General features: G+C 38.8%; 1 protein-coding gene across 2 annotated transcripts in view; it reads left to right on the top strand.

The window, feature by feature from the left end:
• Positions 1–3,961: 3,961 nt before the first annotated feature.
• The window catches only part of rcbtb2 (regulator of chromosome condensation (RCC1) and BTB (POZ) domain containing protein 2), a 34,918-nt gene continuing 17,488 nt past the window's right edge, over positions 3,962–21,391 (top strand). For both annotated transcript variants that reach the window (XM_088920179.1, XM_088920178.1), the window contains exons 1-10: positions 3,962–4,234; positions 8,667–8,824; positions 10,660–10,810; positions 13,655–13,821; positions 14,247–14,405; positions 15,191–15,298; positions 15,568–15,710; positions 16,808–16,998; positions 17,836–17,962; positions 19,051–19,190. In XM_088920179.1, the coding sequence (XP_088776305.1) occupies positions 8,699–8,824; positions 10,660–10,810; positions 13,655–13,821; positions 14,247–14,405; positions 15,191–15,298; positions 15,568–15,710; positions 16,808–16,998; positions 17,836–17,962; positions 19,051–19,190 (1,312 nt within the window). In that variant the 5' untranslated portion in view covers positions 3,962–4,234; positions 8,667–8,698. The remainder of the gene's footprint in view (positions 4,235–8,666; positions 8,825–10,659; positions 10,811–13,654; positions 13,822–14,246; positions 14,406–15,190; positions 15,299–15,567; positions 15,711–16,807; positions 16,999–17,835; positions 17,963–19,050; positions 19,191–21,391) is intronic.

Here is a 21,391-nt window from a genome sequence, read left to right as displayed (position 1 = left end):
AGGGGTGAAATGAGAAACAATAGGCTTGGAGAGATCTTTAATCTTCATAGCTCTAACATGTTCTCTCATACAGTAGCTGGGTCCCATTCTGGTGCCCATGGCGACTCCACTAACCTGTTGGTAAAAGAGGTTATTGAATGAGAATGCATTTCTGCAAGGCATGCCAGGGTATCTGTGGGTGTATCAAGCGCCGTGCATTTGTCCAGCGTGTGCTTGAGGGCTGTAAGACCGTCATTATGGGGAATGACAGTGTAAAGAGATGTGATGTCCATGGTAGAAATGTAGCATTCAGGGCCCTGAAATTGGAAATCATTAAAAAGTTGGAGCGCGTGGTTGGTGTCCTTGATGTATGAGGGAAGACCTTAAACCAGCGGTCTCATAAGGCTGTTGAGAAAGGCCGAGATGTAAGTAGTCGGACAGTTCCATGCTGATATAATGGGGCATCCCGGGGTTTTCCGGTTTGTGGATTTTGGGAAGGAGGTAAAATTGAGATACCTGGGGATGTTCAATGATGAACTGGTTCGCCTCCTGGGGGAGCTCCTTACTCCTGAAAAGAAGGGAGATGGTGGATACCAATTCCTTTTGGTAGTCAGTGGTAGGGTCCTGTTGGAGAGGGAATTAGGCAGAAGTGTGGGTTAGTTGTCTAGAGCAGTGGCTCTCAAAGTTCTATGGTCTGTGGTTCTATGGTCTATGCCTACATCCACTTCTTACCCTGTAAAATTCATCACCTATTAATGTACTAAAATTAATGGTGAATTAAATTTTATGAAAGTGCTAATATTTTTACAAACAAAATTGCATAGTTTGCAAATGCTTTTATTACTTAAAAAGTTAATGTGAAGAATGGAGCTGCTTAGACTTGCTTTAAGAAAGATGACTAGCTGACGGACCAGCTGGTCCATGTACCAAACTTTGAGAACCACTGGTCTAGAGGCTTCAGAAATATATAGGTCCTTACGCCACACCACAACAGCGCCTCCTTTGTCCACTGGCTTGATGACGATATCATCCCTGTTATGGAGAGACTGAAGCGCCTGAATTTCTCCTTGGGTGAGGTTAGACCTGTGTTTACTGGGTATAGAGAGTGTCTCGGGAGCTTGATTGGTGCACTGGTTAATGAAATAATTGACTGGTGGAAAACAGCCAGAGGGGGGGAGGGGAGGAATCATCAGCAAAATGTGCTATGAGCTGTATTTATATTATACCCATCAATAGCAAATTCTCCAAATCATATAAACATGTTCAAGTTTTACATAAACCCAAATTACAGGAGACATACTGTATGCATGATTAACAAGTAGGAAATGCAGACAGATCTTGAAATATAATTAGTTTCATATGGTAACTGTTACTCTGATCTTAGTGTAAACCTTTATTCTGGAAAGATTCCTAGCACAATAAGCCAAGGGTTAGAGTTGGATTTCTGCTTGAATTACACTTCCAATAAGTGTTTTTCACATATCTCACAAGCTCCTAAAGGAGGTTTTAATAGTAACATAGTTGTATATTCTGTTGTTTTGGCAGATCAGTATTTTACATACAATTTATACTAAGTGCATCAGTAGTAATTTCACCAAAAGGTTAAACGTCTAAAAACATTTCACAAAACCTTAGAAATAGTTTTGATATAAAACTTGTCATACATCTGCTTTTTATTCACAGGCCGATATTGTTGATACTGTATGTTATATTTTTGGCTAATCACTGACATTTTCTCCTTTCTATTCTCAGTTTTAACAAAAACCCAAAGAAGTGGAGAAACATTTAATTAACAAGAAGGAAACATAACCAGAAATAAAAAAATAATTACACTTAATAATTGTTAAAGGTTCTGTAGTAATCAGGTTAACAATCACTTTATAAGTTTGCTTAGCTTTTGATTTCTGGTTCTGTTTCTTATTCTTAATTCAACATTCTTTGGAAAAACTGTCATTGATAAGCACATCATACATAATATAGCATATAATGGCCTGTAAAAAAGTGAATATATGACTTAGTTATCATTAAAACGAATTAAGGTTTTGTGAATAATGTGAAATATTATTGGAGGTTTAATTCAAGAGCAAAGCTAACCCCAATTTAGGGCTTATTCAGATATTAGATTAACCACGTCAAGATTTAATGCTCAAATTGCAGATGGTAGGTATTCGGGGGAAATAAGAGTGTTTGGATAATTTGTTATTAGACGGAAAACAGAGGACACAGATAAGGGGTGAATAACCAAGTTGGGGTGAGGTAGTTAGTGGAGTACTACAGGGATCATTGCTCTCTTCTTGGTTTTTACAAATGATCTAGATTCTGGTTTATTTAAGAGACAAGTCAAGTTTGTAGGTGATAGCAAATAAAGAGGATTAGCAAATACTGTTGAAGCAAAAAATTCCAAAAGATTCAGGTAAAATTTAAGGCTGGGAAAACACCTGCCAGATGATGTTTAAAGCAGTCAAATGCACAGTTTGTCATTCAGGTAGTGAAAACATATACTAAAAATATAAAAACTGAAAATGCTGAGTGAGATCAGGCCACTTATGAAAACGATTTAGGTGTTGATGTTGATACAGTACATCATTTACATCCAGTAGACAATGTGGGAAAGCACTTAAAAAGGTAAGCAACATACTAGATTGTATAGTAAAAAGAACTGAATTTAAACAGGGGATATTTTCCTAAAATTGAATAAATCATTAGCATAAACCTAGGGCCTCATTTAGAATATTGGCACAGCTTTGGTTACCATACTATAAAACAGATATTGCTGCTCTTGAATAATATATAATAATAGCAACTAGATACATATCAGGGCTGAAGGCAATGTCCTACACTGGCAGGCTGAAGGAACTGCACATTTTTTAGTCTTGAACTGAGAACATTACAAGGCACAAAGTCACCACAGTGGATTTTTTCAGAATGAACAGAGAACACACAAACCAACCAGCCCAAGTGGAAACTATACGAATGTGTATTTAAAACTGAGCGGAGGAGACACTTCCTTACCACAAGGATTGCTGAAGTTAGGGGGTAAGAACCTACCTAGTCATGTTGTTGAACCTGATACCCTAGCTTCTTTCAAGAAATTGCTGGATGAGATCCTTTCATGAATTAACTGCCAACTACCAAATGGGCTTGATGGGCTAAATGACTTGCTCTTGTTTGCAACATTTCTTATGATCTTCACATTTTATTTTAATGCCCTTTCACCAAGTTCTATTACAGTGACATGCATAGCGATCTGAAACTACTCCAAATTTAACTAATCTCCAAAATGAAGGTGTAATTTAAAACTTCACACACTTCAAGAACTCAGGCTCAGTCTTGTAATTATTTTAAACTGAATCTTCATATACAAATATAGATGTCTTTCTTTAATGCTTTCAGTTAGAACTTTTCAAAATGACATCAAATATCTTAACAAAAGTCATAGTTCAATACTTCCTTATTATTGAAATAAGCATCCTGGATTTTGAGGAGATACTGAAACTATCCTGTACCCCAAAATACGTTTTTTTTTCTCTAAGGTCTTGCAAAGTTCACGTGTCGATATCGTTCCTGTAATAGCTTTGGTATTATTATTTATTATTTGGTACACATTTTTAATTAAGATCGTGATGGTGTTAACCAGAAAATAAGAAATAAAAAGAAAATTACTATGTCATTGTCTGTTGCACGCCATGACGCGAAAATAAAAGCAATACAGTCAGTGCGTAGGAAATGCAGGAAACAAAAATAACGAGATAGCAATAGGAAACGTTATTATTAATTAGCAGACGCTTTTATGCATTTGTATGTGCATTTTTAGAAATTTATACAGCTGGGCTTTTTTGGAAGCAAAATGGGTGAATTACCTAGCTCAACGGTAAAACATCAGTAACCTTTCCGGCATTTGTACACACCATATAAATCCCCTAGACTTGACCACTCCTCTAGCCGCTACACTAAAAAAACACATTGTCTGCGCTTGCAAATCTAGACAGCCTGAGTCAGGCTGCTAACCACGGCTGAGAGGAAATCCTATTCTCTCGATGAATCCATGAGCTCGATGATCCTTCGTCGGTCTGTAAGGGCCAGGAAACCTATTGTCGCAGAATATGAAAATTTAAGGAGGGAGAATTCTTGCTATATTTTACAAGACTCTGGTTTCGTTTAAAAAAAATAAAATGCAGGGACTCGGAATGCAATACCAAGTCGTCGAATGGAAAGAATACAGAGCGCTGTCAACTTTTAACTGATATCATTCATGGTAAGTTTTTTTCTTTTTTTTGTGATTCTGGTGATTAGTACAATGCAATATTATTGACTTATGCAATCCTTAATTTGTAATGTAATTTCAAAACTACGTGGTTAGGTTTAGAGAACATACAGGACGCGTTGAAAGAAATGTTCATTCTTTGCAGAACTTCTCAGAATAAAGACTGCGAGATAAACCGAGTTATTGTTGCGCCTTAAACACAAAGTAACGAAAGTGAACATCTTTATCATGTCAGGCTAGTTTTTTTGCTTGTTAATTCCCCTTTTTTCAAAGGTATTTTAACAGAGACCAGTTAAAGTTTGCTTTTAGTTTAGACATACAATTATATTTATTGTGCACAGTGATGAATTAAGCAGTAGTAATGTTTTCTTCACAATTTGTAGCAAGCTAGTATTTTCTATTTGACTTTCCTCTCTAGTGATACTAATAGTCAGCTATTTTATTTTCTGTTTCCACAAACACATTCAACAATGCAGCAGGCCTAAAATACAGTTTGGGATATCTACTGTAGGTTTCTAGTATCTAGTATAGCTAGGTTTATTGGGTGATCTTATTTCGCCATACAGTATGTGATACGGTGCGCTTGGTTCATTCTGTTGCCTGTTTGACATATACGTGCAGTATAACGGAAAAGGCCCCCTCCCATTCTCGAATAAACCCAAGATTGCTGTTTAAGGGGTTCAAGGCTAATGCTACAGTTTGTTACAGTTTGTTTCCAAGTTCACTTTTTGGGTTATTTTTTCCGTGAACGTTTCTTGATTAATGCCATTAATTACAGTACGCAATCGATCAAAGCCCAGTAGAGGATATTAATTTACAATGTTACGCCCGTCCTGCTGTTTTTAAATAAGTATTTGTAATACAGAAAAAGAAAAGAGGTGAATCAAAAAGATATGTACCGCCTTAGCACGTGTTTTGTCTGTTTCCTGTTCTCCATCAAGTCTGTGTGGTCTTAATGTGTTTTTGGTTGGTCAAAATTACTTGACTAACGTGTCAATATGTCAAAGGTATTTAAAGTCCCTCTGTAAATGTCCGCCCGTTATTCCTTCCCCTTGCTTGTTATAATCCATTTATTTATGTAAATGCAAACAAAGCGAAGGAGCTTAGAATTCAGCAGTGCACAGAGCTGTCATGTCAAGCTGTTTACTGTGCTGAAGCCTGCACTGGTCAATGATATGCAGGGTAATAGATATTTGCAGTGCCTTAAAAAAAGTATGCAGCTACCTGTCCTATTTTAAAAAACCTAAGAATCTCATAGGCTGGAATTTTATTTTTTTAATCACATATTCACCTTCACAGAGCCCCCACCCCCAAAACAAAGATAATAGTAAACCATAAACCAATTAAAAATAAAAACCTGAAATATCATAATTTCATAAATATTCACCCCCCTTGGTCAATATGTAGTTGAACAACCTCTAGCAGCTATTACTTTTGGATAAGTCTCTATTTAAAACTTTGCACACCGAGATGGAGCAATATGTTCCTATTTCTCCTTGCAAAATTGTTCAAGCTAGGTCAGGTTATTTAGGAAGCAGCCATGGACAGCAAGTTTGAAGTTTTGCCACAGATTTTTGGTGGGATTAAGGTCTCTAAGTGGGCCACTCGGGGACATCTGTTGCCACTCCAGTGTTGCTCTTACAATGTGCTTTGGATCATAGTCCTGTTGAAAGATACATTCCATCCCTAGTTTGGACATTTTGGCCGAGGGTAGCAGGTTTTTGTCCAGGATTTGTCTGTAATGTGCACCATTCATCTTCCCGTTGATCCTGACAAGATTGCCAGTCCCTGCCACTTAAAAGCATCTCCATAACATGATGCTACCACCGCCAGACTTCACGGTGGAGATGATGTTACCTGGTTAGTGTGCAGTGTTTGATTGACGCCATACATACTACTTAGCATTCAGGCCAAAAAGTTCCATTTTAGTCTCATCAGACCATAAGACTTTCTGGAGTATGTTCTACATGGTGTTTAGCAAACTCTTTGTGGGCAAGGATATGGTTTTTTTTTCCAACCAGGGCTTCTTCCTTGTAACACTCCCATAAAGGCCTTTTTGTAGAATGCCTTGGACCCATGGAATGTTGACCTACAGTATGTACTTTATGGCCAGCAGCCATATCACCCTGCAACTCACAACTGGCAACCCACTGAAGCTCAGCAGGTGTGAGCCTGGTCAGTACCTGGATGGGAGACCTCCTGGGAAAAACTAAGGTTGCTGCTGGAAGAGGTGTTAGTGGGGCCAGCAGGGGGCGCTCACCCTGCGGTCCATGTGGGTCCTAATGCCCCAGTATAGTGACGGGGACACTATACTGTAAATAGGTGCCGTCCTTCGGATGAGATGTAAAACCGAGGTCCTGACTCTCTGTGGTCATTAAAAATCCCAGGGCGCCTCTCGAAAAGAGTAGGGGTGTAACCCCGGTGTCCTGGCCACATTTCCCATTGGCCCTTACCAATCGTGGCCTCCTAATAATCCCCATCTATGAATTGGCTTCATTACTCTGCTCTCCTCCCCACTGATAGCTGATGTGTGGTGAGCGTTCTGGCACACTACGGCTGCCGTCGCATCATCCAGGTGGATGCTGCACATTGGTGGTGGTGGAGGGGAGTCCCCATTACCTGTAAAGCTCTTTGAGTGGAGTGTCCAGAAAAGCGCTATATAAGTGTAAGCAATTATTATTATTATTACTACTTTATCTTCCATCATAGCTACTGACTTCTGTAGCTCATTCAGTGTCACAGTTGGCCTTGCAGTAGCTTTTCTGATAAGAGCCATTCTTGTCTGGCAGCTAAGTTTAGAGAGACAGCCTGATCTAGGCAGTGTGGCTATAGTTTAATGCTTCTTCCACTTCTGTACAATGGACTGCACTGAGGGATGCTCAAAGTCTTGGCAATAGTCTTGTGCCCTTCCCCAGATTTATGCCTCTCAATAATCACATCTCTGAGTTGTTTGGAATGCACTTTCGTCTTCATTTTAAGTCTTTTTTTTATTTGGAAAGGCTGTACCATGCAGTAGTTCCTCACAGAGAGGGATATTTATATTTACAAAAGAGTTGACAGTGGGAGATTCAATAATTTCTTACACAGGTGGAGTCAACAAATCAACACATTGTGTGACTTTTGAGGTAATGAATTGCACCTGTGCACATTTGGGCTAGCAGTTATTTTAGTAAATTGTGAAAAGGTTTTGGAACATTTATTTTGTTTTGACATGGTCCTCAAGACTTTGTGGATCAGTGCCAAAATATCCTACTATTTGAAATTCAGAATCTGCAGTAACAAAATGTGAAAAATGATGGGGACTGAATACTTTTTCAAGGCACTGTATAAATGTCTACTCACACCATTCAGACTTTAGTCAATCTACATTAGTTTCCAAAGTGACTTACATTTGCATCCGTTTCTGGCACTGTATAGGAGCAATTCAGATGAAGTACGTTGCTCGAAGGTACAACATTCTAGTTATGAGTCCAGGAACCTAACCACTGCTCCCACCATTCGTAGAACATATACATATAACAACAGGAGTAAGAACTGGAGTAATAGGAAAGTGCAGGAGACTTCTTTTATTAGAACAATCAAAAAAAGATCTGGGACTTGCACATTTTGGGTTGTTTTTGCCTTTAAAAATAAAAGCTCACACAGATAGATGTGTATATACGAGGTGAACAAATAAAGCACTCCCATTCCACAGCAGTTGAATCCTTTTAATCTTTTAGAACTTGCATAGGCCATCATCAGGTCTGGATGAAGCTTGTTACATCATTTGGGAAATTTGCTTACAATTATTACCACCTTGTCATCTGATTTTAAAGGCTAAGAAGATTTGAAACAAGAAAAGTAGTTCTCTACATTGTGGCAGGTTGTCAGTAACTTCACTCTCGCTGGAGTGTTTGACAGCAGAATTACCACTGTGTAGTCTAATTTGGTCATATATTAGAAGCTACACACAGTTGGGCTGGTCAGTTTTGGGATGGGAGATCTCCAAGGAAAGGTTGATGAAGTTGATAAGTCTGTAAGCTGGCACTCTCCTGTCTGCATCACAAACTAAATGAAATTTCGAAACCAGTGCTCTAGTGTGGTATCAAGGAACATTATGGAGTATGTAGGAGGTACCATCCTTTGGATAAGATGTTAAACAAAAGTGTTTAAAGATCAGTTGACATTGTCACTGAAGTGAATACCTTACTTAAGTGTTGGTTAAAAGGGGTCTCCATCAATTTGTCAAGCACTTTGGGATCCTTTGGGATCAAAAGAGCTTTACAGATGCAGCAATTCATATAACTAGAATAATTAATTTGTGTTTAAAATCATCTAGGCCTGAACCTGTTTAACTTCAACAGAAATACATTGGGGTACTATGGGCACCTTGAGCATGCAATCTTATCTTATACCTTTTTCTGCTGTGTGTGCTCTGCCTCAGGTGATACAGCCCCGCGTCAAAGTTTCCTGATCATGCTGGATGTGGGGAAGTGGCCAGTGTTTGCTCTTCTTCCCCCTGAGGAGCTGCGTCTGATTCGACAGGCCTGTGTGTATGGCAGTGCTGGGAACGAGGCTCTGTATGTTACCGTTAATGATGAGGTGAGCATGTGTACTATAGTAAGATAGCAAGTAAGACAGTAATAATCGATAGTGAAACAGTAATGCCACATGGAGGTTTTCTCCTGTGATATAATAAATGTCTTCCCTTAATGTTTTTTGGGTTAAAGGTCTTGTGGCCTAAAGTAACAAAGGTGTTGACTGAACAAATTACAAAATAATACATTTTATACACCTGTCTCTCGATTTACACGAATAGGAATTGAACCCACATATTTATTTATAAAAGATGTAATATTTTTAAGTACCACTCCCAACCCCACGTGTTGTGATCCAAGAGGAAAGAAGAAATGTCCCCATAGTAAGCAGGGGCAGGTTTTAAGAACACCAAAGAGAACAGTTGTGTTTTAAGTTCAGAGCACTGGGTGGCTAGAGGCCTCTCCAGCAGTACCTGGCATGGAGTTTCACAGTGAGGCTAAGCAGATAGAGAGCTTCTATATTTAGGCCGGTAATTCCACTGCAAACACCTTTTTATCTAGAGGAGAGTTTCAGGCCAGACAGACTGGACCAACAGAATGTTGGTTTGATTGTATTTTCAACTAATAATTTGGGGGAAAATAGTAAAACATTTACTCAATTTACCTTACTTCACAACTGATAAGTACTTTGGCATATCTATTCAAACTAATTTTAAAAGGAAACCATAAACTTTATTTATTGAACATAAAAACCAGGCAACAAAGATTATATCATTGACTGAAGTGAACTGGAAGACTTTAGGCAAAAGTCTTCAATATATGCTAATGATTCTTTGATGGAGAAACTGTGGTTGTACTGTAAAGTTGTACATACATTTAATTTGGTAAGAACCTCTCCTTGTAATGTAGGATGTTTTGTATAGCCTGGAGATTGCTAGCTTAACTAAGGATGATTGTTTGTGCATCTTAAGTGCTTGCTTGTACTATGCGGCTTCCCTTTTCTGCACTGTCACTTTATCATCTTGGTTTGTTTATCTTAAGGGGGACAAAGTCATATTTAACCAATTAGGCATTTGTGCCTTTTTTGAAGATTTGAATTTATTCAGGAAATTTTCATACCTCAGTTATCAGGAAGAGACTGAACAAGAATAGTTTTCATTGTAGGATATCCAGCAATTTAGCATTGTATCTGCAAATTTTGGAGGCGAATGTTAGGCCATCCATTCGTCAGCTGAAGCTAAGCTGATCTGATCATTCAGCAAGACAATGATCCTAAATGATCAATCAGATCTACAACAGAGCAGCTGAAGAAGAAGAAATTTCACAGGTTGGATTGGCCAAGTCGGTTTATAAAAAGACCTAAACCTCAGTGACGTGGTATGGCAGGATCTGAAGTGAGCTCTTTAATACAAGGAAACCCAGAAATGTCATGGACCTGTAGTGATTCTGTAAGGAAGGATGGGCAAAAATTCATGAAGGCTAATGCAAGAGACTGATGCACTCTGGCACGAAATGTCTAATTGAAGTCATTGCTGCTCAAAGAGGTGCCACTAATTATTGAATCAAAGGGTTCTTATATTTACCCGATGATGTTTACTGTTGATAATTTTTTGTTAAATAATTAACATATAGTTTAAGTCTTTAGGCTGTACATTGAATCAGGTTATTGTCATCTTTAATTTAGACTTTCTAAAGTCTAAATTAAGTCTAAAATATACAAGAATCGGGACCAGCCTATGGGAGTTGTCAAATGTTTTCTTGGCACTAGATGTATTAATTGATCATTTTAAATAGGTGAGATAAAAAGAGAGACATATATGGTGAATCCGTTTACTTTTTTCAGGTTCATTTTTTGAGTTATACTTGCTCAGTATGAGTTTCCATTTTCAATTTTGGCAGGTTTTCGCCCTTGGGACCAACTGCAGTGGCTGTCTGGGACTGGGTGATATTCAGAGCACCATCGAACCCAGACGCATAGAGGCTCTGTGTGGGAAGAAGATAGTGTCCCTGAGTTATGGAACAGGACCTCATGTGGTCATTGCCACAGCGGGTGAGGGAACAGAGCAGTAGATTTCAGTCTGCGGCACACACATCTTTTTTGGTGATCAAAATTAGCCACTAGTATGTTGCATTACTAGAATTCCCACCCACCCTGCAATCTCATAGACTTTTTCCATATCTACAGTATAATCCTCTCCTATTGAGAGTCATGCTTAATAACATCACATCCACTAATTTTGATGGTTTTCTTGCTAAATGGATGCTATGCAGATAACATAGTTTTTAAAATAAAATGAAATTGATTAATTTATTGAAGGAAGATGTACGCGATTGCCCGTATACATACATATTTATTGAGTTAAAATATACTCATTGTACACAAGCCTTCCGTTTGTGTGGAAATACATTTACTGGCTGGCACATTCAAATATAATAGAATTGTACAGTTCCTATAGCTGTAGAAAATAGCAGTGTTCTCCATTTGTATCGCTGCATTTGTTCCGTTCGTCTATTTATATCAGACTGTGAATGAGTCACAAGGTCAGGCTTCCAGATTGTTTGTATCTGCAGCTTTTTGTGCATGATGCTGTGCCAGACATAGTATGTTAGAGCTGCTCATGCATGGTTCTGAATATGAAAGGGTGGGATAGGGGGTACACCTGCAGTGTGAAATTTCCCCAACAAACACCGTAACAGTATCACACATATAGTGTGGTTTATTCTCCATGTCCATCAGCTTTTGCTTTGTTTGTGTAGTGGGGTCTTCAGGGGTGTTCAGTTTTGATTTATCTCTACTTAAAATTATAATAAGACCACAAAACATTATTCGTTAGAGTGGCTGGCATTGTAGTCAGTGCACTAGATGTTACTAAGCCAATTAGCTAAGCCTCTTACACTGTCGAGTCAGTCTAGAACACCTTCTCTTTTCATTTTCTAACCGCTTCATCCAATTTAGGGTCATAGGGGAGCAGGAGCCTATCCCAGCAAGCAATGGGGGCGAGGTTGGATAAACCTTGGATGGGATGCCAGTCCATTGTAGGGCTCACACACGCCATGTGCCATATGTCATAAGCCAGTTAACCTACCAGTATGTCTTTAGACTGCGGCAGGAAACCAGAGTACCTGGCGAAAATGTGAACATTGGGAAAACGTACAAACTCCACGCAGATAGCACCCAGGGTCCTGAATTAATTTAAGAGCCCCAGAACTACGAGACAGCAGTGCTAACCGCTGAGCCACCATGCGGCCCAGCACATCTCTTCTCCTTGGTAAATACCCAGAAACACTATAAAAATGAAAGTTAATGTCACAGTTATAGGAAGTTTTTTTTGTTGTTTGATCTTTTTTTTTTCAACAAAATTAAAGGGATTTTAAGTCTAAGTCTTGCTTAACTGCTCAAAAAACAGCAGTTATAACATTAACTCCATCGTAACACGTACTTTTCTGTTAATTCCAAGGAATTGAATTATTATATGTCATTAACTGTAGGTGGTATATTGGCTTTAAAAATAATATAAATTCAGATATGAATATTTTATGTTAAAAACATTTTAAAGCAATGCATTACAATAAAAAGATTAGTATGTTTTTTTAAAGATGGGATTGCTCTTTGAATTATTTACTGGTTTGGTGAGTGTTTGAAATTATTCAGGATCTTTGTCGCCTAAAATTATTAAGTTCTACTGTATATTTCACAGCTAGCGGAAATAGAGAAATAGCATAAAACTAATTCCAGCACTGTATTTTTGGGTGAGCAGGGATTCTGGGAAGATCTAGCAGCTAACCAAGATAACTGCTGGAGCACGATCTTAGCTTTTTAATGTAAAACGATTCTACTCACATTGTTAATTGTGAGTATTCCACTTTTGTATTTTTCTTCATTGCATTGTTAACAGACATGAACAAAAATTGTTAAATGTTTAAAATCAATTTGTTCTTAAAAGTTAGTTTTTTACATCCATATTTTATTCTTTAATTAGAAAACATTTATAAGTATATCTTGCCATACTTGAGAAACACATATTAGGTGAAGAATTTTTAATGTGTATCTTATAGATTTGTAACACAGGGCCAGAGAGAATAAAGTTACTTCCTATATGTGTAAGGTGTGCAAATGAACAGACTTCATTTGTTGTGCTTTAACTTCAAGGAGACGTTCTCAGTTCTCCTAAGTCATGAAGTCAGATACCTGACTAGTGGAGCAGAAGTCCTTAGGGTGTGTGGTTCCTCTTTTCTTCATGGTCAGATTAGTCATCAGTAAATTAATTGAAACAGCAGCTGTCTGGACACTGAGGTTTTCAACTTAGTCATCTGTGCTAACTGTCTGAGAGTGATATTCCCAGCTTTAATACTGGGAAATGTATTAAAGTATTACTCCATTTCTGTAATACTGTAACTTGTATACTATTTGTTTATTTTTCAGGTTATTACGTTTCCCACGTTGTCTCATTGAAAATCATTACCATAATCGGGTTGCAGGTTTTGAATGCTGAAACTTTATGCAACCGAGATTTTTAATTAAGATAGTAATACTTGTTTGATTAATTTGTCTGTTTTGGTTACTAGGTAAGAGAATAGTCTGGTACAATAAATAGAACATTACATTGACACCAGCTATTTCTACTAAGGTTGAGATGTCATGTAGGATCATTAGGGAAAAAATATAAATGTGTTTAAAATAAATCATTATAAGCATGCAATCTATGAAATCATTATTATAGATTTTGTCTGTAGATTTTTGTGTAGCTCAACTTTGAAGAATAGAAGAGGAGCTGTTTGTATCAGTTAGATTGGGAACTATATGTCTGTTTGTGCTGGAATTAGTTCTCCTAATGGCATGGAGTAGTATGTCAGTTACAGTATGTTTATTGTCTTTGTACTGTATGCTGTGCAGATGGGGATGTATTTGCTTGGGGACACAATGGATACAGCCAGCTGGGAAATGGCACTACAAACCAGGGCCTGACTCCTGCCCAAGTCTCCACCAACCTTCTCAACAAGAAGGTGACAGAGGTCGCCTGTGGCTCTCATCACACCATCGCCCTGACCTCTGAGGGGGAGGTAGGAACTGCTGGAGATTGCCGAGTCAATTGGCAGTAGGATGTTTATTGACATTTGATTTTCAGTTTCTTCACAGGACTTTGTAAATTACTTTTTCTATACCTCCTACCTAATATAATCAGTTTAATTGAATTGTTGGACATTTACTACAAGCTCTCTTGACAGTAAATCAGCTTACGGTAGTTGTGTCCCTAGCTGTGGATTCAACATGTGAGAAGTTTTAACATCTGAAAAGGGAAAAATCAGAAAATCGCTTTTCCTTTACTTAATAATCATGCCTGGCCATAAGGCATCTAAATGGGTTTACTGACTCAACCTGTTGCTCAACCAGTTTGAATTTTTATACACTGCCTTTATATAGTGGGAATTATAAAAGTTACAGATTCATTGCTTCACGGAGCCAAAATGTCCACTGGTTTCTGCAGGTCTATGCATGGGGCTACAATAACTCTGGCCAGGTGGGCTCTGGGTCCACAGCGAACCAGCCTACGCCACGCCGAGTGAGCAGCTGTCTGCAGAACAAGGTGGTGGTGAATATCGCCTGTGGACAGCTCTGTTCCATGGCTGTGCTGGACAATGGAGAGGTGTGCTCTGACTTGTTAACTAGCCTACACGTGACAATTGTATAATGTAGGACATGGAGCATTACTGTGTATCTCTCATACCAATTTCCTGTCCATTACAGGTTGATGGTGTGTCGTAAAGCTTGTTTGCCACAGTCTGAGTGATTTATGTGTGTGTTCATTTATTCTGACCAGGTGGGCTCGATAGCAGCACAATAATAGCTTTGTTCCTTAAATGTTAAGAGTGGTGCTGCAAAGGTTGTAACACGTGCCTTAGGTCTTCAGCTGAGCTCTGGCCTGTAGTGGGGAATATAGCTCTAGGGACACAGGAATATGAAAAAATCTTCCACTTTATTCACTGCAGCTGTGGTAGAAGCATGTTAACTGGCTTCCACCACCCAACCTTCACTTGGAACAATTACAACCCAGACAATTTTTACAGACAATGCAGCATGATAGCTACAGAACACAAGAATAGAGAATACAGTTGTGAGCTTATATACATTTATTCTTCACCTGAATTCCTGCAGAGGCCGGATGTCTTAGACGGGTAAGGGGATAGGGCCCGTATTTGGTCATCTTCTCTGACTTGACATCTAGCTGTCTGTGTCCAATATTGTGATACCCAGGAATACTTGTTTCTGTTATCTATCCGGGTCTCACAGTCTTCCTTCAGTTTCTTGTTTACAGTACAACTGACCAGCGTACCACATAGTGGAATCGAACCCTCTCCCTCCTGCACCACCTCATGGACCAGAACCATTTTGTGTTATACAGCCATTAATGTCATTTCTCTGAATTTGTAGGCCTACGGCTGGGGTTACAACTGCAATGGACAGCTTGGGCTGGGCAACAATGGGAACCAACAGACACCCTGTCGGATAGCGGCACTGCAAGGAATTAACATTGTCCAGGTAAATGGTTGCCGGGTTGAAGTTCAGCAGATCTGAGAAGGCAGTAAAAACAGTCTTTTAATATTGAAAAATATTAAATTATTTAGTTCAGCTGAAATTGTGTCTGATGTAACTTTCTGCAGGTATAAGAACTGCTTATACAAATTCTTATAGAGAATGTTCATAAACATTGAAAACAAACATTTTAAAGTACTGTTATGATTACAGTCAGGATGGTTTGCTTCTCCACGCGAATACAGTACTTATAGTCAGCGTTATTCTCTCTGTAGATTGTCTGTGGATATGCACACACCTTGGCACTGACTGATGAAGGCTTTGTCTATGCCTGGGGTGCCAACTCATATGGGCAGCTGGGCACTGGGAACAAGAGTAACCAAGCCAGTCCAACACTGATTAATATGGACAAAGAACGGTAAACACACTTGTTTCTGCTGTGATTTAAGAGTTACTGCTACATCACCGTTTGACTGCACTTGCTACTACATCACTGCACTGAATAATTCAGTCTTTTAGCTTGTGAATAGTGAAGCGCACACTGTGCAAAACCTACAGTTAAGGTTAACCGGAAACTTTGATGGTCAGGTTCAGTTGAGGCACTGAACTGAATGAGGCAAAACAGTTCTAAGTTGAAAGACATACAGGGGAAATCTGGTATTTGTCATCGTGTACCTAAAATGCTTATTTTTCTTTCATTGTAAATAGCAGTCTTGAAGTGGAAGTCAATGGAGGGCCAGTGTAACCCAAACTACTGGAAGTTTGAAAATGAGCTGTAGGAGATCCTTATGAGCAAAGTTTTTAATATACCGTTCGAAATTCTGTTTTGATTCATTTCATTCTTTGTATATTCTCCTCCAAAACAATTGGAAGTGTCGGAGTAAATAACAGTAGTAATGATGAATGTTTGTTTTACAGTGGATTTCATTGGTAATAAGAAGTCATTTTTAGTTGGGTAGATTTCACTAATTATTACGTTTGGTGGGACATGGTTTGATAGAGCTAATTGTATGGCCAGGCCAATTTAATTGAGAGTTGTTTTAGGTTTCAGGACATCAAAGTGATTATTGACCTTATAATGACATAGTGAATAGTGACGGGTAGTCAAAATGAAGATAATATGACTATAGCTTATTAATTAATAGTTAATAATAGCTTAATTATTGTAGTACACATCAGCTGACTTTGCAATACTTGTTTCTGAAAAGTAAAAGTAAAGAAAAGTTTCTGCCTCATTTTTGCAGCTTTATCATGTCTGAATGTGATGGTTTACTGTGTTATTTGCTCATGCAAGAGGAAAAATTTAATTCTCTGTCCCATGTGATGTGAATGTCCGCACATAAAAACTGGACATGGCTCTCAGATTTTATATGTACAGTACATTTGTACTTTTTTGTTGTTTCTTTTCTAGTTGTGACCATTCATATCCCAGTTTTCCCTGCTCCAAACACACTTAGACAGTAACTCGTCCCAGGGCTTGGTCTGACTGTGCCTTTCCTGTCTCTCCACGCTCAGGATGGTGGAAATAGCGGCCTGCCATTCCACCCACACCTCGGCTGCCAAGACGCAGAGCGGGCAGGTGCTGATGTGGGGCCAGTGTCGCGGGCAGGCCATCGCCAGCCCACACCTCACACACTTCACCAGCACCGACGACGTCTTTGCTTGCTTCGCCACGCCTGCTGTCACCTGGCACCTCCTGGCTGTGGGTACGGCCACCTTTCCTGCTCCTTTGTCTCGTCTCTCGGGGAATGTGATTCCTGCTCTGCTTTGATGACTTCAGGCTTCTGTTTTATTCTTGTTATGATTTTCTGTACTGCTTTGCTAGATAAAGAGTCCCATTCCACATTTACAGTGGTGTGTTTTTAAATAAAACATTGTTTGAGATGTGTGTTCCAGTGCTTCCAGGTTCTAACTTGCTTGATTTTCCCAGTCTGTTTAAGCACTTAGTTGAAACACAGCTGCTTTGTGTAAATCGTGTTATAAAAGTTAAAGTAAAGTAAAGTTATTGTTAGGTTCCCTAATAGCACTCCATATGGCACTCGTGTGAAAACTGTGCATCACCGAACAGAAAAACTGGAATTGATTTCAACATTGGATACAACCTTTGTATGTGTGTTGTACAACCCCTTTAGTTTCTCCCAAAAATAAAGAAGAAATACTTTGGAGGGAGATGTCAAAAGTCAAACCAGGGTAAGGAATTTGACACTGATGGTATAATTCGCAGTGCCTCTTCTGGGGATCGTAATACTTCATTATTAAAGTAAGAAAAATATATTGAATTGAGTACAATTAAAGTAGTACTGAGCATCTCTAGGTTGTTTGGTTAAAAATGATGCTAGGGAAACTGACACAATATTTCTTTGATCTATTTGAAATCCTTCCTTACTTCTCACTCATCCTGATACAATCAGGAAATCATTCTGTACCCAACAAAGTGACTTGTTTATCAGGGGACATTGCTTATCTTTTACAGCTTTCAGTGGTAGTTTCCTGCTGTTTTATTGTTGTGTTGTCTGTCATTCTGCTCGTCTTGTGTGTTGCAGAGGGAGACGACTACTTGACCGTAGCACAGTCTCTGAAGAAAGAGTTTGACAGCCCCGAAATTTCAGACCTTAAGTTTCTGGTGGATGGAAAATGCATTCATGTTCACAAAGCTCTACTCAAAATCAGGTACAGAGTTTGACAGTATACTGTCTACCATGAATAATATGTCCAATAAAATCACACTAGACAAAACCCAGGATGAAATACTCGTATCTGTAATGTTGTACGCATTGAAATACTTGATGGCCAGAGATTCACAATTCACAAGGTAATCTACCCTGGACTTTTCAGAACATTGCAAAATATTTAAAATACTATTGCAGCACTATCCTAATATGTTCTTAAGTACACTATCTTTTCCCACTTGATTAAAATAATTTCACACAGTTCCAGAAATAGAAGGAAAAACTGAGTATTCTCAAACATGACGTTTGTAGTCATGCCTGAAACGGCAGTCTTGCACGTATATGACTTTTTGACAAGAGCTGCCTGCTGCTTGCTTCAGGTCATTTCTCCTGGGAATTACAGACAGGAAGTGGCTGCTGGGATCATGTTTCCCCTCAGGCTCCTCCCGGAGATGGCAGGCTGTTTGTTGCTACATCCTCCTGACAGAGCGAAATAATTTTGTCTCAAAACATCTTACGTAGTGCCCCAGCCACCTTGGAGGCTTTTAAACTTGATTCTTTATTTTCTTTGTTGGCAGTAACAGCGTGCCTGTTTGCGCAAATAATTGGTCACACAGGTTATTTTACCATGCGTTTTTTTTGCAAAGCTTTTGGGGATTTTAGAATCCCGAAAGTCTTTTGAAAGAGAAATATTGGAATACACATGTAGATACGGCCACAGTGAGAAGTTTCAAAGGCAGAACTTCAAAACTTCTACATGCGCTGGCTATTTTATATTCTAGGAAGACATAACAGACCTTCTCGTGGGCATTGAAGGTTTGTCTAGTGTGTAATGCCATTGTACTCGTGATCTCAATTGTTTGTGTGCAAGTCATTTTAATGACTTAGTTGTCTGAGTAAGAGACAAATTAAATGTGTTGTGTAAAATCATAATTTAAAAAATGATACAAATGTTGTAGATAGTTTAAACACAGTATAGATTCTCCTGGCTTGTTTAAAAAAATGCTTATTCCTTTCCTGTATAAAGTTTGTTCCAGTCAGCACCTAGGTTTCCACTTCTGTAACCCCTTGTTGCTGGCTCTGCCTCAGGTGTGAGCATTTCCGAGTGCTGCTCAATGAGACGGATGAGGAGTCCATCGAGATCCACCAATTCTCCTACCTGGTGTACAGGGCCTTCCTGGAGTATCTCTACACAGACTCCATCAACCTGGCTCCTGAGGATGCCATCGGTAAGGAGCCTGTAGCCATGTGGGGGAAGGCTATAGACTCCTGCCATGTCTACGCGAGACCCCAGAATGTAACAGCTGAGTCTGGGTGCACAAGGCAGTTCTGTGCCTCTTTAATAAGTAGCTGTCTTGTGTGTCAGCTTGTGTTATCAATCCCATCTCTGGGCACGTCAATGACAGAAGAGAGGAAAAAAACGCTGGCCAAGTCATCTTCAGTCAACAGATATAAAATATGTGCCTGGCAGCATTAAAACTGTGACTATTTGAACGAGCAGTTTGTTGCATCTTAATGCCGCCAGGTATATAAAAATTACTTGCGTAGCTTTTATAAGACACAAGAAATGTCCCATATTATCCTTTTAATCTGCCCATTTCTCTATAAATTGAGTTTTAGACTGCAGCTAATGCCATCAGATTTAAACCTTACTTTCTGGACAACCATTTACAATCTGCTCGTGCTGTTTTTTTCTTGTGCTATGTGATGGTTTAATAAGTGTCAGCTTCTGCGTCAGTTGTGCTTGGTGGTGTTGTATTTATGTGAAGGCTGTTCATCGTAATGCAGCAAGTATGCAGTCCAGCAAGTTAAGCAACAGTGAAGGCTGAGGTTGCTGGTTCATCTGCAAAACTGTCTTATAGACACTCTTGATAGTGAGCTCACTTTCAGTATTTTTCATATATATGTTGTACATAAAGTAATTTGAATATTGGCCCTTTTTACTATATATTATCTATATAAGTACAAATGGTCAAGTGAAAATTGCATATTCATGACCAATGTGAGGAAACACCAGAGGGTGCTAGCATCACTGCTGTCTGTCACAGGATGCATGCAAGGGTGTGAACAGAAAATGATCATCACTTTAAGTCAGTGCAGTGCTTTCTGTTGTAGAGGCATTTCCCCATGGTATATTTACATGTGTACCAATTTCATTTCTCCACAGTGCATGTTTTTTTTGGTTACAGTTGTTTGAAAAGGATCAGCTGTAGGATTACCCTACGTAAAGTGCAGTAGGCAGTTTCCTTCATTTATTTTCCCCATGCAAAATGCCAGAGTGACCTAACTTGGCACCTGTGACTAAATATTCTGTGCAAGGAACGGGCTGCAGACAAATTCCTTTTCCTCTCAGCATGGCTGCCAAATACACATTTTATTTTATTTTTTAAAAAGTGCATATAGAGGAATATACACAGCAGCATCCTTTTTCTAAGCATACATTTTCAATAAATGGATACAGAAATGTTTTGGCAAGTATACTACAGTTATTATAAAGCATATGTTTGTGAAATTCTTGTGGCTTGCTTCCTTTTTGTGGTGTTTAAATAGAGTGTAAATCTCTTTAGATAAAATTAGCAAGGAAAAATTAATAATGGACATAAGAAAGGTTGCAAATGAGAGGAGGCCATTCAGTCTGTTTAGCCCAATTGACCTGAGGACCTCATCCTGCCATTTCTTTAAGGAAACCAGGGTATTGGCTTATATTCATTTAAAGTGGCAGAAATGTACTGGGAAACAATTGGCCACTTCTCACTGGTGTCAGTGTCAGACAGCGATAAAGACAGATCCGGTGTTATCAGGAAAAGCTTTATGTTTTTAGTGTGGCTAATGGCAATGATACTTCAGAATTAACAGTTAAACACGAACCAGAAGGCACAAGTCAAAACTATGTAAAAGTGTTTTAAAACCAAGAACAGGAGGCACTTCTTTACTCAGTGAGCTGTATGAGGAGTATGGAATAACCTGCCCAGTCATATTGTTGAAGCAGATACCCTGGGCCATAACGTGTTGATTAGAATCCCTTTATTGCCAAGAGACCATATTAGGCTTTCTTAATGTAAGTTATTTTCTAGGCGGAACAACACAGAAGTTTAATTCTGTATTGACTGAGGTTTTTTGATTAAAACATTTACAGTGTTTTCTGCAGGTTCTTACTACATTTGTTCAGTCTGCTCTTATTAGCATCTGTACAACTTAATTTGGACACTGGAAAAAATTATAAGCAGTCCTTAAGGACCATATTATTAGCATAAATCAGTTTAGGCTATCAGACCCTCAATATGTGAGACCTTTGCTTTGTATTTACATCCTAAGATGGTTATGCTTTAGTGGCTGTCAAGCAGGTTCTAATGCTTGTCTGTTGAAATGGCCTTTTATTGTTTTTTTTTTTAAACAAACTGAAACTTGGGAACTCTGATTTAAAGATCTG

The sequence above is a fragment of the Atractosteus spatula genome, chromosome 7 (assembly GCF_055471065.1).
Source record: "Atractosteus spatula isolate fAtrSpa1 chromosome 7, fAtrSpa1.hap1, whole genome shotgun sequence".
Classification (NCBI taxonomy): domain Eukaryota; kingdom Metazoa; phylum Chordata; class Actinopteri; order Semionotiformes; family Lepisosteidae; genus Atractosteus; species Atractosteus spatula.
The sequence above is the reverse complement of the archived record's forward strand: the minus strand, read 5'-3'. Positions and strand labels throughout refer to the sequence as shown.